General features: G+C 30.3%; 1 protein-coding gene across 1 annotated transcript in view; it reads left to right on the top strand.

The window, feature by feature from the left end:
* Nucleotides 1-19,120, top strand: part of LOC148299897 (serine proteinase stubble-like) — a 52,519-nt gene extending 33,399 nt beyond the window's left edge. Inside the window, exons 2-4 of the mRNA XM_088275520.1 lie at nucleotides 4,395-4,501; nucleotides 14,444-14,741; nucleotides 16,893-19,120. Of these exons, the coding sequence (XP_088131646.1) occupies nucleotides 4,395-4,501; nucleotides 14,444-14,741; nucleotides 16,893-17,177 (690 nt within the window). The 3' untranslated portion in view covers nucleotides 17,178-19,120. The remainder of the gene's footprint in view (nucleotides 1-4,394; nucleotides 4,502-14,443; nucleotides 14,742-16,892) is intronic.
* The last annotated feature ends 363 nt before the right edge of the window (nucleotides 19,121-19,483 follow it).

Raw genomic sequence — 19,483 nt, 5'->3', positions numbered from 1 at the left:
ATATATATATATATATATATATATATATATATATATATATATATATATATATATATATATATATATATATATATATATATATATATATATATATTTATATATTGTATATAACAACAATAATAATAATAAGAGGTATGACGGTCGTAAGCCCCGTATATGCCCATACTTCCATATTCTTCATTCCAGTATTTTTAGTAGCTTAAGATGAAGCATTTTTTTTTTGCATATGAAAGAAGATGGATGTTCAAGCATTTCAGGGCTTGGAACCTGGCGACACTCTTTTGGCGACATTTACTATTCTGGCCATTATTTAACATCTATAAATTTAAGACAGATAAACGTACTATTGTTCGATTGCTTTCATTTGTTAGTTGTAATTCTGATTGTCGTGGAATTTCGGCTCTCGGTGCTACCTTCAGTTGAGTATATTATGGCATTCTTAATTTTAACTACATCGGAAATAAATTACAAGAGAATTGCAGTTTTAACATCTACTAAAAAAAATTAATAAAAGTTTTTTAAATTAACATGTATGGAGAAAATCCAAACCGTACACTTCAGCGTTTTCACTATCACAATATGTCCTAGAATCGGTTCACTGATTTGTTGTACAATAAATTAGCACCGCGCAGAGAACAAACCTTCTTCGCAATGACCATAGTTTGACCTCAGAGTAATTAGTCCGTTTACGACCAAATAAAAGTTAACGAGAACTGTCTGACCAAAGGTTCCGTTGCGTCCAAACTATTGCGACAATTTCCGGAGTAAGTATCATACTATTATACGAGGATGATCACCAAATTGTATTTGCTTAAAACAATTCCTATGTACAAACAATGAGAAGTATTCAGACAATTTCTGCGTCCGGAAAAAAAAAACATGAAATGAAAGTATTGGTTCCAAATATGTTTTTACATCAATTGAGTTTGAAATGCCAAAAAAACGAAGTTTATCAAAGTAAATTAAATTATAAGCAAACAAAGGAAACACTTTTTCCTCACTAGGCATAGTAAATAATTATTCTGAGTAGGCAGAAATTATTTTTATAAGTCTCAGTAATGTTAATGATTTAAATTAAGAAATCTCATAAAAAAAATATTTGAAAATTTGAAATAAAAAAAAAACATTATTTATATCTCAACAAAGATGAAGAAGAATATGGAAGTCTGAGCATTTCGTGGCTTACAACCGTCATTGGCTGGTTTATGTGATCACTTTACACACCTGTAACATTCACCAATTCTACCCATAATTGACAACCATATTACTTAAATTTTTAAACAGTAAAACTTTACTAGAGAAATCTATGATGAGATTGAGAGAAGCTTTTCACTAAGCAGAAATTCTTTAGTATGAATATGATGTCTGAATCCTGGATTATATTCACATACTCGAGAAACGCAAGAAAATATCCTTTTCATTAATATAAAAAATACGATAAAGTACTCAATATTAATAACCTTTATAAAAACTTAATAGTAAAAATGTCTGAAAAGTATATCAATGAAATAATAAAAGTTCGTGAAGTATCTATGAAGCTTTTAAATGAAATAAGTCCTATTTTCTTGCGGCTTTCCACTCTGGTGATTCAAGCACCCCCTCGCCCCATCTTAGTGGCCAGATGATCAGTTCATTATATCATTAATCGTAACGATCATCCCCTTGGAGAACCACTACCGTACATTAATATGTACATGGGCGGTATTTGTATGAGACCCACATACTAATAATACGACTTAGACGTGGCTAAATGGAATTCTTCCATGCAATTTAACCCTTAATACAAATATATCTTTATTGTAGATCCTCATATTAAGCGCTCAAGTACGATTATCGGCTAGATTTATTGCGGGACTAATGATTTTACTCTCCTTTAACGACTGACCAGTTTTCCGATCACGTTTTGAGAAAATATTCATAAAATTAATAATACAAAGTACATTTTCCCTTAACGTGATTAGGAATAAAGAAAATGAAAAATATTTTTTTTTGAATATTTTCCGCAGATAATTTGTGGTACATTTTATAAAATCTTTATAAAATTAATAGACTTTGTTTTCACCACTTTTTTTATTCATATAATTCAACCTACCGGTTTCAACAATACATTTAGGATTTTTGGAATGTGTGGAAGTTTTTTTTTTGTGTAAGTATTATAATATTTTTAATGTTTTTTTAATTTTTTTTCATATATTTAAAATAAACCCTGATGATGACAATGCATTGTTGAAACCGGTAGGTTGAATCATATGAATAAAAAAAGTGGTGAAATCAATGTCTGTTAATTTTTTAAGATAAAATAAAAATATATTAAGGATCTCAACTTGAGATATAATATTTATAGTCTTTTTATGAAGGAAAATGAAAGTCTCTCAAACACATCTCAACCTGGTATTTAGATGATTACTTTATTATTTATTTTTTTGTTGGAGCTAAAATGATTCGTAAACAAGTGGAGGCTTAGTGAAAAAATCCTATTCGCCACTGGATTATTCACCCGACGGACATATCAATATAAAAGATGTCTCAATTTGAGATGAATGCATATTTTAAAAACACTAACAATATTGTAAAATGTTAGAATATTCGTTTACATCCGTTTCTTATAAGGCTGTGAAGACCGATTAATTTTTTCCAGTTATGTGGCTCTAATATTTCTGATGTGCGCGACAGTTTAAACTGTGCCTAGTTATGTTACTGAGGTATCATTAATATAACCCTAATATGGTATTCCTGCTGTGCGCAACAATTTGAACTTTGCCTAGTTATGTTACAGAGGTATCAGAAATGTAGTCCAAAAATTTCAGTTGTGCGCAACAATTTGAACTTTGTTACAGACGTATCAATAATGAACCCTAATATTTCTACTGTGGGCTATGATTTAAACTTTGCCTACTTATGTAACAGTGGTATAAAAAATGTATCCCTTATAATTCTGTTGTCCACGACAATTTGAACTTTGCCTAGTTATGTTACTAAAGTATCAATAATGTAACCCTGAATGGTATTCCTGCTGTGCACGATAGTTTGAACTTTTGCTAGTTATGTTACTGAGGCATCGAAATGAAGCTCTAATATTTCTGTTGTGCGCAACAGTTTGAACTTTGTCTAGTTATGTTACCGAGGTATCAATAATGTAGCCTTAACATTTCTGTGGTGCGCAAACTTTGCTTAGTTATATTTCTGAGGTATCAATAATGTGGCCTAAATATTCCCGTTGTGCGCGACAATGGTCGGATTCCCCCGGAATGTAATCCAGAGGAAAAGTTGTGCGCTAATGCCTCAAGTGACAGACACTTTTATTTACATTCGCGTACGTACAATGTGCTTTGTTTTATCAAAGAGATGTGGGCAATTAATCACCCAGTAAGTACGGAGGCATCCGACCGAACGTTAACGCTGGAAAATATGTGAGATAAGAGGAGAATTTTGCGCGACACAATAATAAAAGGACCCACACGCTGAAATTATACATTACGAAATAATTGCTTAGTGGCGTGGGCCATTTTATTTCAAATTTCATTTTAATTTTATCATCACTTCGCATATTCCCAAATGACTAGGGGGTAAAAATATTTTTTCAACCCACGCGTTTCACCCCTTTGCCTTTGTATTTTTATAATTGTAAAAGAAGTTTATATACGCGTGAAATTTTCATTTAAACTTTTTGTAAAACAAAGTAATAATGAAAATACCACCTCGAACTATATATAACTACGAAATCATAATTTTTAATAATTAAAGATATAATATCATTTGGGTGCTATTAATAAATATCATTTTTGTTGTATTTACATATATATATATATATAAACCCTTATCCGCACCCCAATGGTGCAAAGGGCACTGCGTCATATAAACGCAGTGTTATCTTGATCGTTTAACACATGAAGGAAAGGTGATCAGCCCTCCGCTTCAGGTACCAGTCCAGGGTAATATTGAATAAATATGACAGTGAAAAAATCACTTTTATTTATTTTACCCCCCTTGGGAATCGAACCCGGGACCTCCAGAACGGTAGCCGAGCGTGCTGACCATTACACTACGGAGGCGGACAAGGGAGGTGAATATTGAATATAAAAACACGACGCAATTGATTTATTTATTTGAAAAATAATCATTATGCTCATCTGTTTTAATTATGTTTGCATGTACATTTATAAACGTATTTATAATATATATTAATAAAGTTCATAAAATATCAATTGAAAAAAAGATACCCACTCATTTCATTCTAATTTGAAGAATTGTTGTAGTCTTTGAACATGTCAGTAGAAAGTATAGTAGATATATATATTTTTTAAATTTATGTTTTATGAGTAGAACGTACAATGAATTTATTTTTCGTTAAATTTGAAAGAATTCGAAGGATATAAATGTATTTTTTGTTTTAGGTTTCTGTACGGAGGCCATCTTTCTTCGGGTTCTCCAGCACCCATCGCTGTGGAGGCGCTCTCCTCAACCACGAGTGGATTGCCACAGCTGGACATTGCGTGGATGAGTATGTCATTTATCAAACTGTTTTTCTAATGTACACGATAATTTATAACGGTTTCATCCTCAGTCAAGGGATTAAGTATATTTTATTTAAAAAAAATTGTTTCCTAGTAAAAAATATTTTTGACATCTCAACATAGATGAAGAAGAATATGGAAGTCTGGGTATTAACAGGACTTACAACCTGTCTTAGGCTAGTTAAATCAGATAAATGTGTATCACACATGGGACATTCACTATTCTACCCATGATTGACTACCGCACGACTTTTTTTTTAGTTTTGGAAGTCATAGTACATTTATGTATTTGATCAATCTCATGAAAAGATCAACGAGATATCTATCTACAATAATTGCTATTAATGTAATTGATAATACTCTAAGCCTGTATTATGTAAGTGTCTTCAACATATTTGACCATAAAATTAATAAAAAAAAATAAATGAATAAAAATATTCGTCGATACATTCATATAAATAAACATAAAAAAATAATTATAAAAATCCTCGTATTTCAGCAATTTTCAGTTTATACTGTGAATAATTTTGAGAGCTATAGATGTCTTCATCAACAAGTGAAAATACAAAGTATTTTTATATTATCGTTTGTATTTTCATCTGTTGATGAGTATGTCTGTTATATTCTCGAAACTAGAGGTGATAAAATTACTCTTTTTATTTTTTTTTTACATATTTAGTTTTTTAAAAAAATAAATATATACCATTTATGTAATATTTATATGAGTATATGAATGTAAAGATTGTTGTTTATTTAATGGCATAAGTTTTGTAGAATGGTGCTTGGATAGAACAGGCTTCGAGTTAACATCGAGTGACATCTCTCAAATCTTCCATCGATACTACCACGAACTCATATACGAACCACCTAGTGAATTATTTAAAAAATGTGAAGTATGTTGGTTTTTCCAATTATATATACGGTTAATAATCCATTGTCTGATATAACGAATAATAATTTTAATAACAATTAAGTGGGAATTCCTTTTAAATGCATCCGAGTTAAAAATCTCGTTTTATTTTCTGTAGAAGTCTGTTAAAAATATAAAATTTCACTTGAGTCAACAAGAGAGTATAATTAAGGTACTTCGGAATTTGTGTTTTAACGCAACATAAAATAATGAAAAACAAGTAACAATTTATCGAACAAGGTATTCGTGTGACCGCAGCTGATATTAATGACCAAAGTTCCCGTAAGATGTACGTTTTTGTACTGTTAAGTAAACAACATCCGTATGTTTGCTAAACTCTTAAGAGAACTGTAAAAAAAAGTTTACAAAATAAGAACGAGTGTATTTGAGTAATTCATGAATATAATTTTTTCGTTAGTTTAATTTACGTTAAAAAGTAAGAGGAAGAGTTAAAAATAAATTCGTTTTGAAGAAATGAAGAACACTATATTTTATCAGTATGTGTTCAAATAAACTGTATAATTTTCATCGTAAAATATTTTTTAGTAAAAAAAAACAGAATAAATTAATGTAAAATGATCAGTAATTATTTTTCGACATCTCAACATAATGAAGGAGAATATGGAAGTCTGGGCATTCACAGGGCTAATGACCGTCATAGGCTGGTTTCAGAGATCACTTTACACACGTACATTAATAAATTCTGCCCATGATGGTTCAACTTTGAAACATAGTGCCTGAATCCATAGAATTTTACTAGAGACATCTATTGGTGAGATGAAATAAAATGCCCACACTTCCATATTCTTCTTCATCTATATTGCGATGTTAAAAAATAAATTGAAAAATGACTCCTATGATTGGAGATAATCCAGGTTTGCGAACAAGTATTTAAACTCACTCAAAATATTGTAAATGATTAGTAATAATGAATTTCATTTTTGGCCAATTCAATTAATAGATGAGATTGATATTGACTTGTATATTTTAATCAAAGTCTTATGTTGACCCTCCATCCATTTGTCGGTTGACCCCGTATCTTTATACGTTTGCATGATCCCTTATTAATACAGGGTGTACGTGACAGAAAGCGGGATAAGAAGGGAAGTAGAGGGTGCGTGTGACAGTGTAGACAAATTTACAAGGTTTCGCCAGTCTCGCAAGTAATGCCGCAGTTTATTCACTAAAATAATTCAAGGGATTTGTTCCTGCCATTGCGGCAGGGTGAAAAATAATAAGGCACCATGTGACGCCTAAGGGTGGGTTCACAATGGAAGACAATATCGGGCACTACGTCATCCCGGGTATTACAGACAAAAGGGAGAGTCGTAACATTTTATTGTTTTCACGTTTATATTAAACCGTATTTTTTCCTGAAAGTTTTTAATGAATCGTGTTGGCATACGTATATAACATTTATTGAATATAAATTTATTCATTTTTTTTTATATTGCGGTTGTTTATATACAAAGTTATGCTCACAAAATTTTGTGTGTTTGTCTTAATCCTTGTTCGCGAATTAAGGAGTTATTTTTTAATTTTGACATCTCAATATAGTCATAAACTAGTTTGAGGGATCACTTTAAATACGAATAACATCATTTTACCCATGATTCACACACATACTAAAATTTTTGGATTCATACGTCCCTTCACGTGTGAGTTAGTTAGTGATTTTAGAAAGATTTTTTATTTAACAAGGACTTTTTTATTTATTTATTCTTATGTATGCAAGATCCTTATGGAATTTTTTACACCTGAAAACATGAATAGAAATTTTTCAGAATCTTGAAAATTTACCAATTTGACAAGGACATATAATTTTACTTCACAATTTGACCAGGTCGTAAGTCTTGTAAATATTAAGTCTTCAATTATTTTCATTCTCTATATTGAGAGGTCAAAATGTCAATGAGATGTGATGAATTATCTTTTATTAATAAAATCCTCCAAATGTTTATTTTAGCTTAATTGAAATACACCGAATTGATTTTAAATGTCATATAGCAGATGTTACGACTGCGATTTTAAATAGTATTATTACTTAATGTGCTGAACATATAAAATATTAATTAATATAGTCTTAGAGATTCAATATCACTTTGTTTTATTTGAGAGTTGACTGCTGAAATACCCTTTTATTGATCAAAATAATAAGAATCTAAAAAACAGTAATGTTTGTTGAAAATTTATACTGAACTGTTTTCATGAAATTCACCCCTAAATACAACTCAAATTTTTTGTAACTATTGATGGTTGAAGTGATGAAGTCTGCATTCGTTTAGCATTATAATGTTTAACACAAAGTCTTTAAAAATAAACACAAACTCAAACACTAAGACTCCGCCTTAATCCAATACAAGTTATAAAATGATTGCAAAGTCTTTCGTTAATAACTGTGCTTCTGCTCTTAAGGGCGGTTATTTCGCTGTACAGTTTGTGGAGTAGAACTATATTGAGGATGGGGAATAAATACGTTGGATTTGCAAATTATGTTAATTAAACATTTATGCACTGTTAGATTCCCCGGGCGCCCATTGCTTTCTAAAACTTTTGAGTAATTTCGCATTCTGGCTAGAAAGCATAACATACCGCTGTGAAAATAACTCGACTACTTTAAATCCCATGTAGTATCAGTAAAAACTACCAGAAATATCTTCTTTACCCAATGGTGTATAGGGCACTGCACTGATTGTAAGCAATGTTATCTTAAACGTTAAACACAAGTAATAAAAAGTTGATTATTCAGGGTAATATTGAATTATTATTATGGTGAAGAATGTATCATTTGGTAAATGTACAAAATTTTGAGCGTGTCTAAATATTTTTTCACAAATCTGGATCATCTCCGCTTAGGAGTGATTTTTTACATTTTTGGATTCTTAACATACATGAAGATGAATATTGAAGTCTTCACATTTACAGGACTTACAACCGACATAATCGTGTTTATTAAAAAAAAGTGTTGCATAAGTAAAAATGAATGTAGAAAAAAACAGTACAAAACAAAAAATACATGAAAAATAAATGAAGTTAAATTCAAATTCAGTACGATTTTTTAAATTATTTTTTGGCAAAGAAATCGCACAACGCCCGATTAAAAAAGTACTGCGTTGATTTGATAATTGTTTCCCTCTTTATATTACGTTATTTATAATTGAGGTTCAAAAATGTGCTGCTTAAAAAGATTTTGTTTTGGAAAACTGGAGTAGAAAAAATGTAAAAAAACTAATTTTCTTCTTTTATATTATATATTCGGATAAAATAATCCATAAAAATAGGTTTTTAAATAACTTGAAGAAAAACATAACAGTTCTTCAATTTGTGAAGTAATCTACAATTATTTAAATCAAGTTTCATATTTCATGTTATTTGAACTAAACATATGCATAAAACAAATCAGTGAGCAAAAGATGAATGGTGGTAACTTAAAAACAGTAAATGGGTTGAGTAAAAATATCATTTTGCAATGAATGACGTAATGAAATAACTTAGAAATTTAAAAATAAATACATTAATAATTTGTCAACCATTGCCGCCAAAGATATTTATATTTACATTTTTTAAAGCTTAATTCTTGGATTAAATCCACAAAAGTAAAATATGCGATCGTCGTTAATCAATTGCATAGACAAAATAAAAATATCAATTAACATAATGCATCTTTTTGTCAGGTTGACATAGTATAAAAAGTTGTTCGAAAGTAAAAGTCAAAGGTATATTGGCAAAATTTTATATATTATAAAGTCCGTCAAGTGAGAATTCAAATTAAATAAATAAGCTGAAGATTCTTCTGATAATGATGGAAAAACACCATATTAATGTCTAACGATGATTTTTATTAGTAAAACATTCAAATAACGTGATAAATTCACAATTAGCATTTAGAGCGAATGAATTTAAAATAGAGTTTGCTATGGAAAAATAAGTTTTTACTATTTTTTTTAGTTTTCTTTGTGTTATTTGTTAAAAACATGAATTACAATTCAGGTTTTTTATTCTTTTTATTCGTATTTGAATTTAAATATTGTCAAAATTTCAAAGCCATCGATCGGTGAAAAATAGTCGGAGATTTGAGAGTTAGAACAAACGATCATTTACATTTTCATTTATATGCAGATAATTTTAGTAATATGCGATTGTTTTATCTTTTTATTTGATGGAGGGAGTTTAATTTTTTTATCATCATAATCATGAAAATATTGCTCATATCGTATTGTAGCAATTCGAGCAGGAAAAATAAATAAATCTGTCATTGATTGAACTTTAGATTTATATCGTTTGATAAAAACGTGCCTGCGATAGATTTTTCTCATTTATAAAAGAACAATCTCGGATAATATTTTTCCTTTCCCATCTTTTAATACAAATCGTTTTGATTTTCTTTCCAAGTTTTTATTCTAAGGACAAAAGTTCTTAATTTATTCATTTTGAATATAATTAATCATAGCGTTTGATGCTTATTATTGGGTTTTAGAAAACCTTGTAAAATAAATCATTTTGCATTTAAAGGCTATTTTTTTAGTTAAAAACAATGAACATACACACTGATATGAACAGTTTATAGATAATTTTAAGTATATAATCTACATTTTTTTTATACCATATGCTTTTTTTTGTCTAAATATGCTCAACTTACCAAGAGACAAAACGAATGAATTAGTTTACGTTTTTATATATGACTATCTTACTTACTGAAAACTATCACGCCTCTTCACTGCAGAAGTAGGCAGAAAGAATAGAACGCTATGCCACTCTGTTTTTACAAACATACCAAGTTTTCCTCGGTCTTATCTATGTCGCTACCAAAACCAGACATATTTTTTAAATTTTATTTTATGTTATTACTTATATGCAAAATAAATTTTACTGATGAAAATGGATCAAAAATGTATTTTATCCTAACATGCATGTGAATTAAGATATTTTTTTAATATAAAAACATCTGTAAATGGAACTGTACACACATATTTATAAAGATACCTTTTTGTATTATATTGACAAAAGACATATTAATTCATTTGATTATGATATGAACAAATATTATACATTTTGAATGCTTCTAGGCATAAATAATAATTTAAAGGCAGTTTATTGAAGCCATATCATAATTGTATGATTGAACTATTTCTAGTCAACGTAACTCTTAGAATGACTGAAGACGATACACAACACTTAGTTGTTCTGTGAATCCTTACATGGGTAAATTAATGATATTCTATATACATATAAAATACGAATCGAACCCTTATCAAATACGGGCAAGTAACCGATATTAGATACTTCAGGGTATTTATCACTAAACTTTGATTACAACCATCATTCAAATATCATTTTCATCTCAACTCAAATAACAATAATTCGTAACCGCAATCGATTCAAATATTCCATATTTGTGTCGCCTACTTTCAAAATTCGCCAGATCCATGTAAGTCAATTTTACAAAAAAAAACAAAATTCTCCGGGTAATATTAATGTTTCAAAGACTTGTATATCTTTGATGAAATTAAATGAATAATCCCTATTTTTTTAGATTTTTTTTCAGTATTTAAAAAAAAACAAACCGATAATGACGTCATATGAATGTTTGACCCATCCCCGCTCTGTGATTGGCCGATACGGGTCAGAAGGCAAGTTCCATGAATATAGCGGAATTTGAAATACAACGCTATTTTTAAGTATTTTTCAGCAGGGTTTTCAAGTATATAATTTTTTTTTAAATGAAGCTTAAAATTGGAATTCCGACAGAGTATTTATTTTTAAGTGTTTTAAAATTAGATATGGTAGATTCTAAAAATAGGCGACACATTTATGTTATATTACTTCCAACACAAAATATGTACAAGCTAGTTTCGACTTAAAAATATCGAGCCCCACATATGGTTTATTTATAAAGTATATCATACAAGTAATTTGAATTGTACAAATATGCACATATGTACATGTACGAGTATATACTAGTACATGTAATGATTATGTTGTTTGAAATAATATCGAAATATAAGATTTTAAGTGTGTCCAAATCCTTGTTTACAGATCTCGGTTCCTCCATTTTTATATTAACATTTCAACATAGTTGAATAATATGGATGTCTAGGCATTTACAGGGCTAACGACCTGTCATAAGTTAGTTGAAGTAACACATATGAAAGAACGTGTCTATAAAAGTGTGCTAGTTAATCATGGGAAGAATAGAGGATGTTACATGTGTTTAAAGTGATGACATGTCGTTATCCCTGTAAATACTCAGATTTCCATATTTTCTTTCATCACCTTTGTTGATATGTCAATATTATATCGAAATATTTCACGAAGGACTAATTTTTTAAAAACAAATTCTAGATTTGCTCCTCTTTGGAATTCCAATATTGAACTAAAGAATTTTTATAAATACCTTTTCATAGACGAACAAGTCTATTCGTATATTTTATGAAATACAATTATATTTTGTGAAAGTTTCTTCCAATTAAAACTAACTTATTTCAATCATAAGTGTCGCCGATGAGTTACATGCAGTTTTTGAAATGTAAATACAATTTTCTAATTTTTTAGTATGTGGTTGTCAATCATGGTAAATGTAACTCAGTGTATAAAATGATCTCCGCAAAGCTCGAATAGTCGTCGGTGGATTTTTTTTTACAAACGCAATCTTGTTTTGATTCAAATAAATTTATGTAGACTTATGAAATGAAAAGCTTCCTCACCCCTGGCATTGAACTTTTGATTACTCACACACCAAAACCAATAAATCATTATTATTGGATACTAGATAATATATAAAAACTGAACATTATAATTTACCTAGAGCAATAAAACATTTATAATATAAAATATTCAAGAATTAAAGGTTAAGATTCAACATGTTTATTAAGTAAAATTATTTATTGGTAATATGGAAACATTATTTATTTATTTATGGTTCGCAAACAATAACAAAAATTTATTGTAATACAGTTCAATATAATACGTTTAAATATTATTCATCAATTGGATGAGAACACAACAAACCTATATAGAAACAAGTTATATCACAAGTTTATTTTGTATCGAACCCGAGACCTCTAGCACGGTAGTTAAACACGCTAACCATTACTTGCAGTGCCCTATGCACCATTGGGTGCGGAAAAGGGTAAGCAAGAATTAAAGCATATTCATATGTAAAAATATTAGAAATGTGGTCGTTAAAAACAGTAATAACAATGAACAGTTGTAAAATAAAAATAATAAGAAGTAAAACCTAAAAGGTAAATTAAACTAAGCTGTAAGATTAAAGTGGAAATACATTATAAGAGGAAAAAATCATAAATTTTCAAAGTAAAATCCAAACATTTATTTATGGCGAATTGTAATTGAATAAGATTTTATCAATAAGTGAAAGAAAAACAGAATTATCCTCGAATAAAGTACGGGTTAAGGGCGCCATGGATGTTCTAGAAGAAAATAGGATTTGCAAGCTAGAATAAATCATCACTGAAATAACACAGCCTCCCTTGGTCCTGCAGGATGCGTACATCTTTATTCCAGGGTATATGTTAAGCGAAACCCCAAGAGCATCCTAAATAAACTGGATTTCCCAGCCAAGCAGCAAGGCACCCCAAGGAATACGGCATCCCCATGAAAATAAAACATATTTCTTATTTTGTATGCATACATCGAAGATACATGAGTCTCCGTAAAGGAATCTCTCTTGTCCATACATATATTAGACTCCTGGAACATGTGCTATGCGAATTTATTGCTAATAGTATTTTTTAAACAGAATCATTTAAGTAAAATATAATACGATATTATCCAAATAAAAATAAAGCTTGTAATAGAAAAAACGTTTATGAATTTAATATATTATAAATACTTTTGTATGAAAGAAAACCTTTTAAGTGTGTTCAAAAAAGTGAAGAATCCCTGAAAATGTATTAAATAAAAGAATCTGGTCAATCTATAAGCGGTATAAAAAGTATAAATCATGTTTTCAGGCGTTTCTCAGTGTATAAAAAAATCCAGTTAGGATCTTACGTTCAAATAAAAAGGTCTCTGCTTTATATTATAAAAGCATCCCAATCTAACCAAAGATGGCTCTTGTGAACTCACGTTTTGTGAACACACAAAAATTTGAGTAGTGTGGTAGAATGGTGAATGTTTTACGTGTGTAGAGTGATCACTTAACGTAATAAAAAAAATATATATACAAAGATAATATGATTACTTTTTCACTTTGCTTTCCACCTATCTAACTAACTAACTAACCATGACGCCGCTTCCCCGCAGGGGTAGGCAGAGAGAATAGAACGCCACACCACTCTGTCATTGCAAACATTCCTCGCCTCTTCCACGTTCATGCATCTCCTCATACATACCCGCCGATTATAACGACTCCTAACCGCTTTCAAGTATTTGGCATATCTGATCGTGCCATGTTTTTCTCGGTCTTCCTCTGCTCCTTTTTCTAATTACATTCGCCTCATAAATTTGTTTCACCGTTCTTTCCTCACTCATTCATTCTACATGTCCAAACCACTACCTGTCTGATGATGTCAAATAAAATAAATGTGAAAAAAAAACTATTGTATATGGTTGTCATTTTACTTTGTGATCAGCTATATTTTTGCACAATAAATAAGCTATATTATAAGTTGAAATAAAATAATCTATTTTGGCGTTTAATTTGTAGAATTCCATTTTAATTTATGTATTAATTTTAAATCAAACACATTTTTTTTGAGTCCACTAAGTTGTATTTTATTAACAAAAACACATTACAAAATTTATATTGTGACAATTGTTTCGCCTTGTTAGGGCATTATCAAACGAATGTTTGGAACGTTTGATAGTGCCCTAACAAGGCTAAACAATTGTCACAACATAATTTTTTTTGTTGATAAAATACAACTTAGTAGACTCAAAAAAATCTGTGTTTGATTTAAAATTAATACATAAATGAAATAAAATAACTTTGTTTATTGATCCACTCACTGTTTATGCACAAAAGATATTTAAAAAGATAACATGATTGGTTTTTCAGCCTGCTGCTGTCCCAAATACGCATAAGGGTGGGAGAGTACGACTTCTCCAACGTCCAAGAAGACTACCCTTTCATGGAGCGCGGCGCCGCTAGGAAGGTCATTCACCCAAAGTACAACTACTTCACGTACGAGTATGACCTCGCGCTGCTGAGGCTAGAGTCACCCGTCGCCTTCGCGCCGCACATCAGCCCGGTCTGCCTGCCCGCCAGCGACGACTTGCTAGTAGGGGAGAATGCCACTGTGACGGGGTGGGGGCGGCTGTCCGAGGGAGGGTCCCTACCCTCGGTGCTTCAAGAGGTACTCCCTTATGTTTGTGTATGAAAAGCGAACGTTTATTTTTCTCTTTAGAAAAAGCTTAATGTACAGATGGCTCGGTTTTTAAGAGAAGCCTACGTTTAAAAATATACAATTTCCCGTTTTAAGATACAACACTCCGGTTGGCTTGTACTGTTTTAATACAGGATGAGGCGTGGTAACTTCCTTATTTAAAAAAAAAACATAGCACAAAAGTTTTGTCAGTATGGTTTTTGTTCTTTTTTTTTTACAGCAGCACATTGAAAGTTTCATATTATATTACATATTTAGTTTAAAAAAAAGTTTTATATTATTTTGTTCTCATCAATGCGCTAAGATAGGCGAATTTTGACATTTCTATCTATAAGTTTTTCTAGCATATCTGTGCCTATGTCAGCATTAGCAGCAAGTATATTGTCATTTAGCTAACCAAGAGTCTTTAAACGATTTGTGTAAATTAATGTTTTAAGTTAATAGCGCAGAAAATAGCCACAAGAAGCTAAATCTGGGGATCGCGCTAGCCACTGAAAATCGCCCCTAAGAGAGATGCACCGTCCGGGAAGGTGTTTCGGCAAAAAAAATAATGAAAGTTTGTGTCATGTGAGCCGTTGTGTCATCCAGTTGGAACTACACATCCCTTACATGTCTTTCTTCGAGTTTAGGTATAAAAAAACTCGAAGAAATGGATATGACGACGATGTTTTCGACTGTCGACGTTTTCAGGCATCCTGATGGTTCTGGAAGGCTCTGGTCCATCTTGTTTCTTTTTCACATTACCAGTATCCCTTAACGTGTCCACCCATATTGTAATGTATGATAACTGATGCAAAAATCAATTTACGATTTGTCACACGACCTGCAGGCGCGATATTGAATTGTTTTCTGAATGCACGCTTGCGATGAACGGGCGAAGGAAAAGTAGGCTTTCATGGCGAACGCGCGCCCTTCGTTCGTTCATGGCATGATTGACACTAAACTAACCTAAAAATAAATTGAGATCTTGTGCTTTCAAACGCGTTAAAGGAACGCGTTCTAAAAGTAACTGTTTTTGTAGCGAGAGTTTAAAAAAAGGTAGTGACCGCGCCCCACCCTATTCAATTTGATACAATTTGTAAACATTTATACATATGGCAAATTTATTATTTTAGTTTCGCTTTGCCTCTCCAAAAAAGAGTCTGAGCTCTTGTGCTTGGAGAGAGACTTACACTAGAGGTTTATTGTTTTATTTGATTAATGTTATAATTGTCTTCTTCTTTTAATTTATGTATTTTTAAAGATTTACATGTAATAGGCATTATTTTTTTATTTCTTTAAGGTATTCTCTTATATTTAGAGGTACTCTCTTATGTTTGTTTATGAAATACGAACATTTATTTTTCTCTTCAGATAAAGCTAAATGTGCAGATGCCTCGGTTTTTAAGGGAAGCCTACGTTTAAAAATAAACAGTTTCCCGTTTCATACAACGCACCGGTCGAGCTGTCTTGAAAAAATGTAACGTTTTGTGGCATTTAACATTCATATTAAATAATTTGAAAAATACGTTTTAAAAAAAATCCATTCGCACGGAAGTGTTTAGGCGCGATGGCCTAGTATCTTAATCCCGACTTGAGTATTTAATTTCTGCATAAAAACTGAGTTGTTTTTAATTTCTTTCAAAAATAATTACTATAAATTGTAGAGCGCCCTTGAGGTGGTTTCTCATGAAAACGGCTTTAAATAAATTGGCCAATAAATAACAACAATACCAAAAATAAAACATAAACGTCAACATTAAGCATAAGTTATTTCCAAATAAAACTATTTAAAACTATTTATTTCCATATAATATTAAATAAATAAGTTTAATAATCCCTTTATATCTCCTTGCGATAATATCCCGTGAGGTGTCATAATTTAATTATTTTGATTTGTTTACATAAAAAATACAAAAATTTTACTGTGGATCACTTGTTTTTTAAATGTTTTTTTTTGGCAAATTGTATATCTCTAGATTTCCCTTATTTTTTTGCAAAATTGACTTAAACCACTTTAGTTTATAAAAATCCATTCATCTTTAGTCAGAAAGAATGTCTGGTTTTTGCATTGAAGAAGCTTAAATCTTTATAAATAAATCTATTTTGTCCTCAGTATTTAAAATATTTGTTTGTTATTAGGTTCAAGTGCCCATCGTGTCCAATGAGCGTTGCAAGAGTATGTTCCTTCGCGCTGGTCGTCACGAGTTCATCCCGGAAATCTTCCTTTGCGCTGGCAACGAGAAGGGCGGCCAGGACTCCTGTCAGGGAGACTCCGGCGGACCTCTCCAGGTTCGAGGAGCCGACGGACGCTACTTTCTGGCCGGCATCATCAGCTGGGGAATCGGCTGTGCGGAGGCAAGTCTGCCCGGTGTGTGCACAAGGATATCAAAATTTGTCCCATGGATATTGGAAACAGTCACGTGATAACAAAAAAAAACTATACCAATTCTAAATCATGAATTTATCAAGTTCACGTCAGTGTAAAGCAATTTGTTTCTTAAATAAACGGAGAGTGAATAAGTGAGTCCAAAAGTTATTTAAAAAAAAACAATTGATGCAGATGGACTTCTGCTTGCTGTAGCGGATGATTGCTGTAGGAGCTTTTAGTTTTGAGCTTTTATTTCTAGTATTGTTCCTGCGTTATTGCTTCACTTGTGTATCTAGCTCATTGGTATAATACTACGATACTACGGGCATGTGAATATTCCAATATAATATTTAATAAAATCTTTGTTGGATCACAATTTTTATTATACAAATTATCATTCCTTGACTGCATGAACTTTTTATTCATCAATACCTTGTAAACACTGAATTGTGTTTCAAATGTGAAAAAAAGAGAAGACTGTAAGTATTTTAATATTATTAAAGGAACTTTTGTCATAAAGTGACGTGGTGCTAAAAAGGAATATGAAATTGATAAAAAAAAATTATATAAATTTGTGTTCGGAAATTGATGTGATTACGTTTTTATATATAAAGTAAAAAGATACTTGTATTTTTGTGTTATGAATAGAAATAATAATTTATAGTTAAAAATATGAAATTTTACATGCATTTTAAATACATAATTCAAAAGTGTGCTTCATATTTAAAACTAATACAAGACAAACTTTGATTGAGGTTGTAGAAGATTTATGCGTTTATGAATTTTTAGTTCTTCATCCTATGTATCATGTAAAAAGTCCTTATTTATATTTATAAATAGCCAATAGTTTATCATATTCTTGAGAGTTGGAACAAAGGTTCCAAGATTGTTTTTGAACATGAAATTACAGTGATATATAATATGTATTTATTATCAGGTGAATTAGGTTCGGTTCTTGGGTTTACGAGAGATAATCCCTTAAATATTCCGGTTATCTTAACATTTCTTGCCTTTGATCCCAAAAACCGACACTTAACATAGGTCTTCCACATGGTCACGTTTTCTTGATCTAAAATACAAGGAGATTTCAGTTCAAGCACTTACATACATACTAAATCCTTGACGACATTCAACCCAAAACATCTATTTCAAAACAAAATTTAACTCAATTTATTAAAGGCTTATGAAAAAAATATCATTGAAATTCGATACAAAAATTCTTTACGTATATTTTTTTAAGAATATAATGTAAAAACGTAAAATTCTCATGTAAAAATCCTGCTTTGAATTAAAAATATAAACACGAAATAAATTATATTTCTGAAAACAGTTAATTGATTTCAAATACATGTAAATTAAGTTATGTAACCCACTTTATATTATTTATTTTAAAATCGCAACTTGTTAACAAAAATGTACTTATTATTGTAAATAATAATAGATATTACAAAATAATTTTTAAATGTAAATAAAATAATAACGTATGATTGTTAATTTTACCATGGATATAACAATTATATAATTTTTAAATGATGTTCGAGCATTGTGTTAAAATATTGTTTTAAAAATTACTAAGTAAAAATTTTCGTACTACATATGTAAAAATGTGAATTAGTGTAGATAATAAAGATATAGCGGGTTATTTTTTATGTTTTATACAGTTTGTTTTTATTCTAATTTAAGAGTGCTTTTTCACATGCTTTTTCACATCAGAAAATCATACATTATGGAAACTAAAATAATTTCTAAATTTGCTGGTTAAAAAAATATTTAAAAGAGCTTGCATGTATAAAATCAGAACTTTAAGTGGTGTGATTTATTTCGCTAAATGATGTTAATTTTATAATCTTTTTGTAAATAAAATAATATATTTATAAATAAATAAACATATTTCCTTGTTGATTAATGTATTTAACACAGTAATAAATATTTCGTTGGTTTGATGACTGTAAAATTGAATGACGTCAGTGCCTATTAATGTGGTGCTTTGTGTTGAATAAAAAATGAACGAGAAACTTTATTTTTTCAATATTTATTTTTAAACCCTATTTCACTGTAACCAGCGCTTTTATTTACAAACTGTTTAAATTATGAAGTGAAACTAGAAAGTATACGCTGATCGAAGACTGTATATTTTTAAACTCTCGCGGAACGAGGGATGAAGTTCGCACCCAAGATGAAATTTTTACGTATATATATATCTTAAGTGTTTTTCTTTGAAACAACTTCGCCAACAAGGAACCGGGAATAAAGTTTTGTAAGCTCCTACTACACTTCGTAACTGAGACAATAAATATACCTGACGTTCTTACAACCGGATCGTTTTTTTCGGAAAAGTATACAAAATGCATAAATATAAAAA

The sequence above is a fragment of the Brachycentrus maculatus genome, unplaced genomic scaffold (assembly GCF_059751285.1).
Source record: "Brachycentrus maculatus isolate JH-2025_06_01 unplaced genomic scaffold, ASM5975128v1 h1tg000902l, whole genome shotgun sequence".
Classification (NCBI taxonomy): domain Eukaryota; kingdom Metazoa; phylum Arthropoda; class Insecta; order Trichoptera; family Brachycentridae; genus Brachycentrus; species Brachycentrus maculatus.
This window is presented reverse-complemented; position numbering and strand designations above follow the sequence as displayed.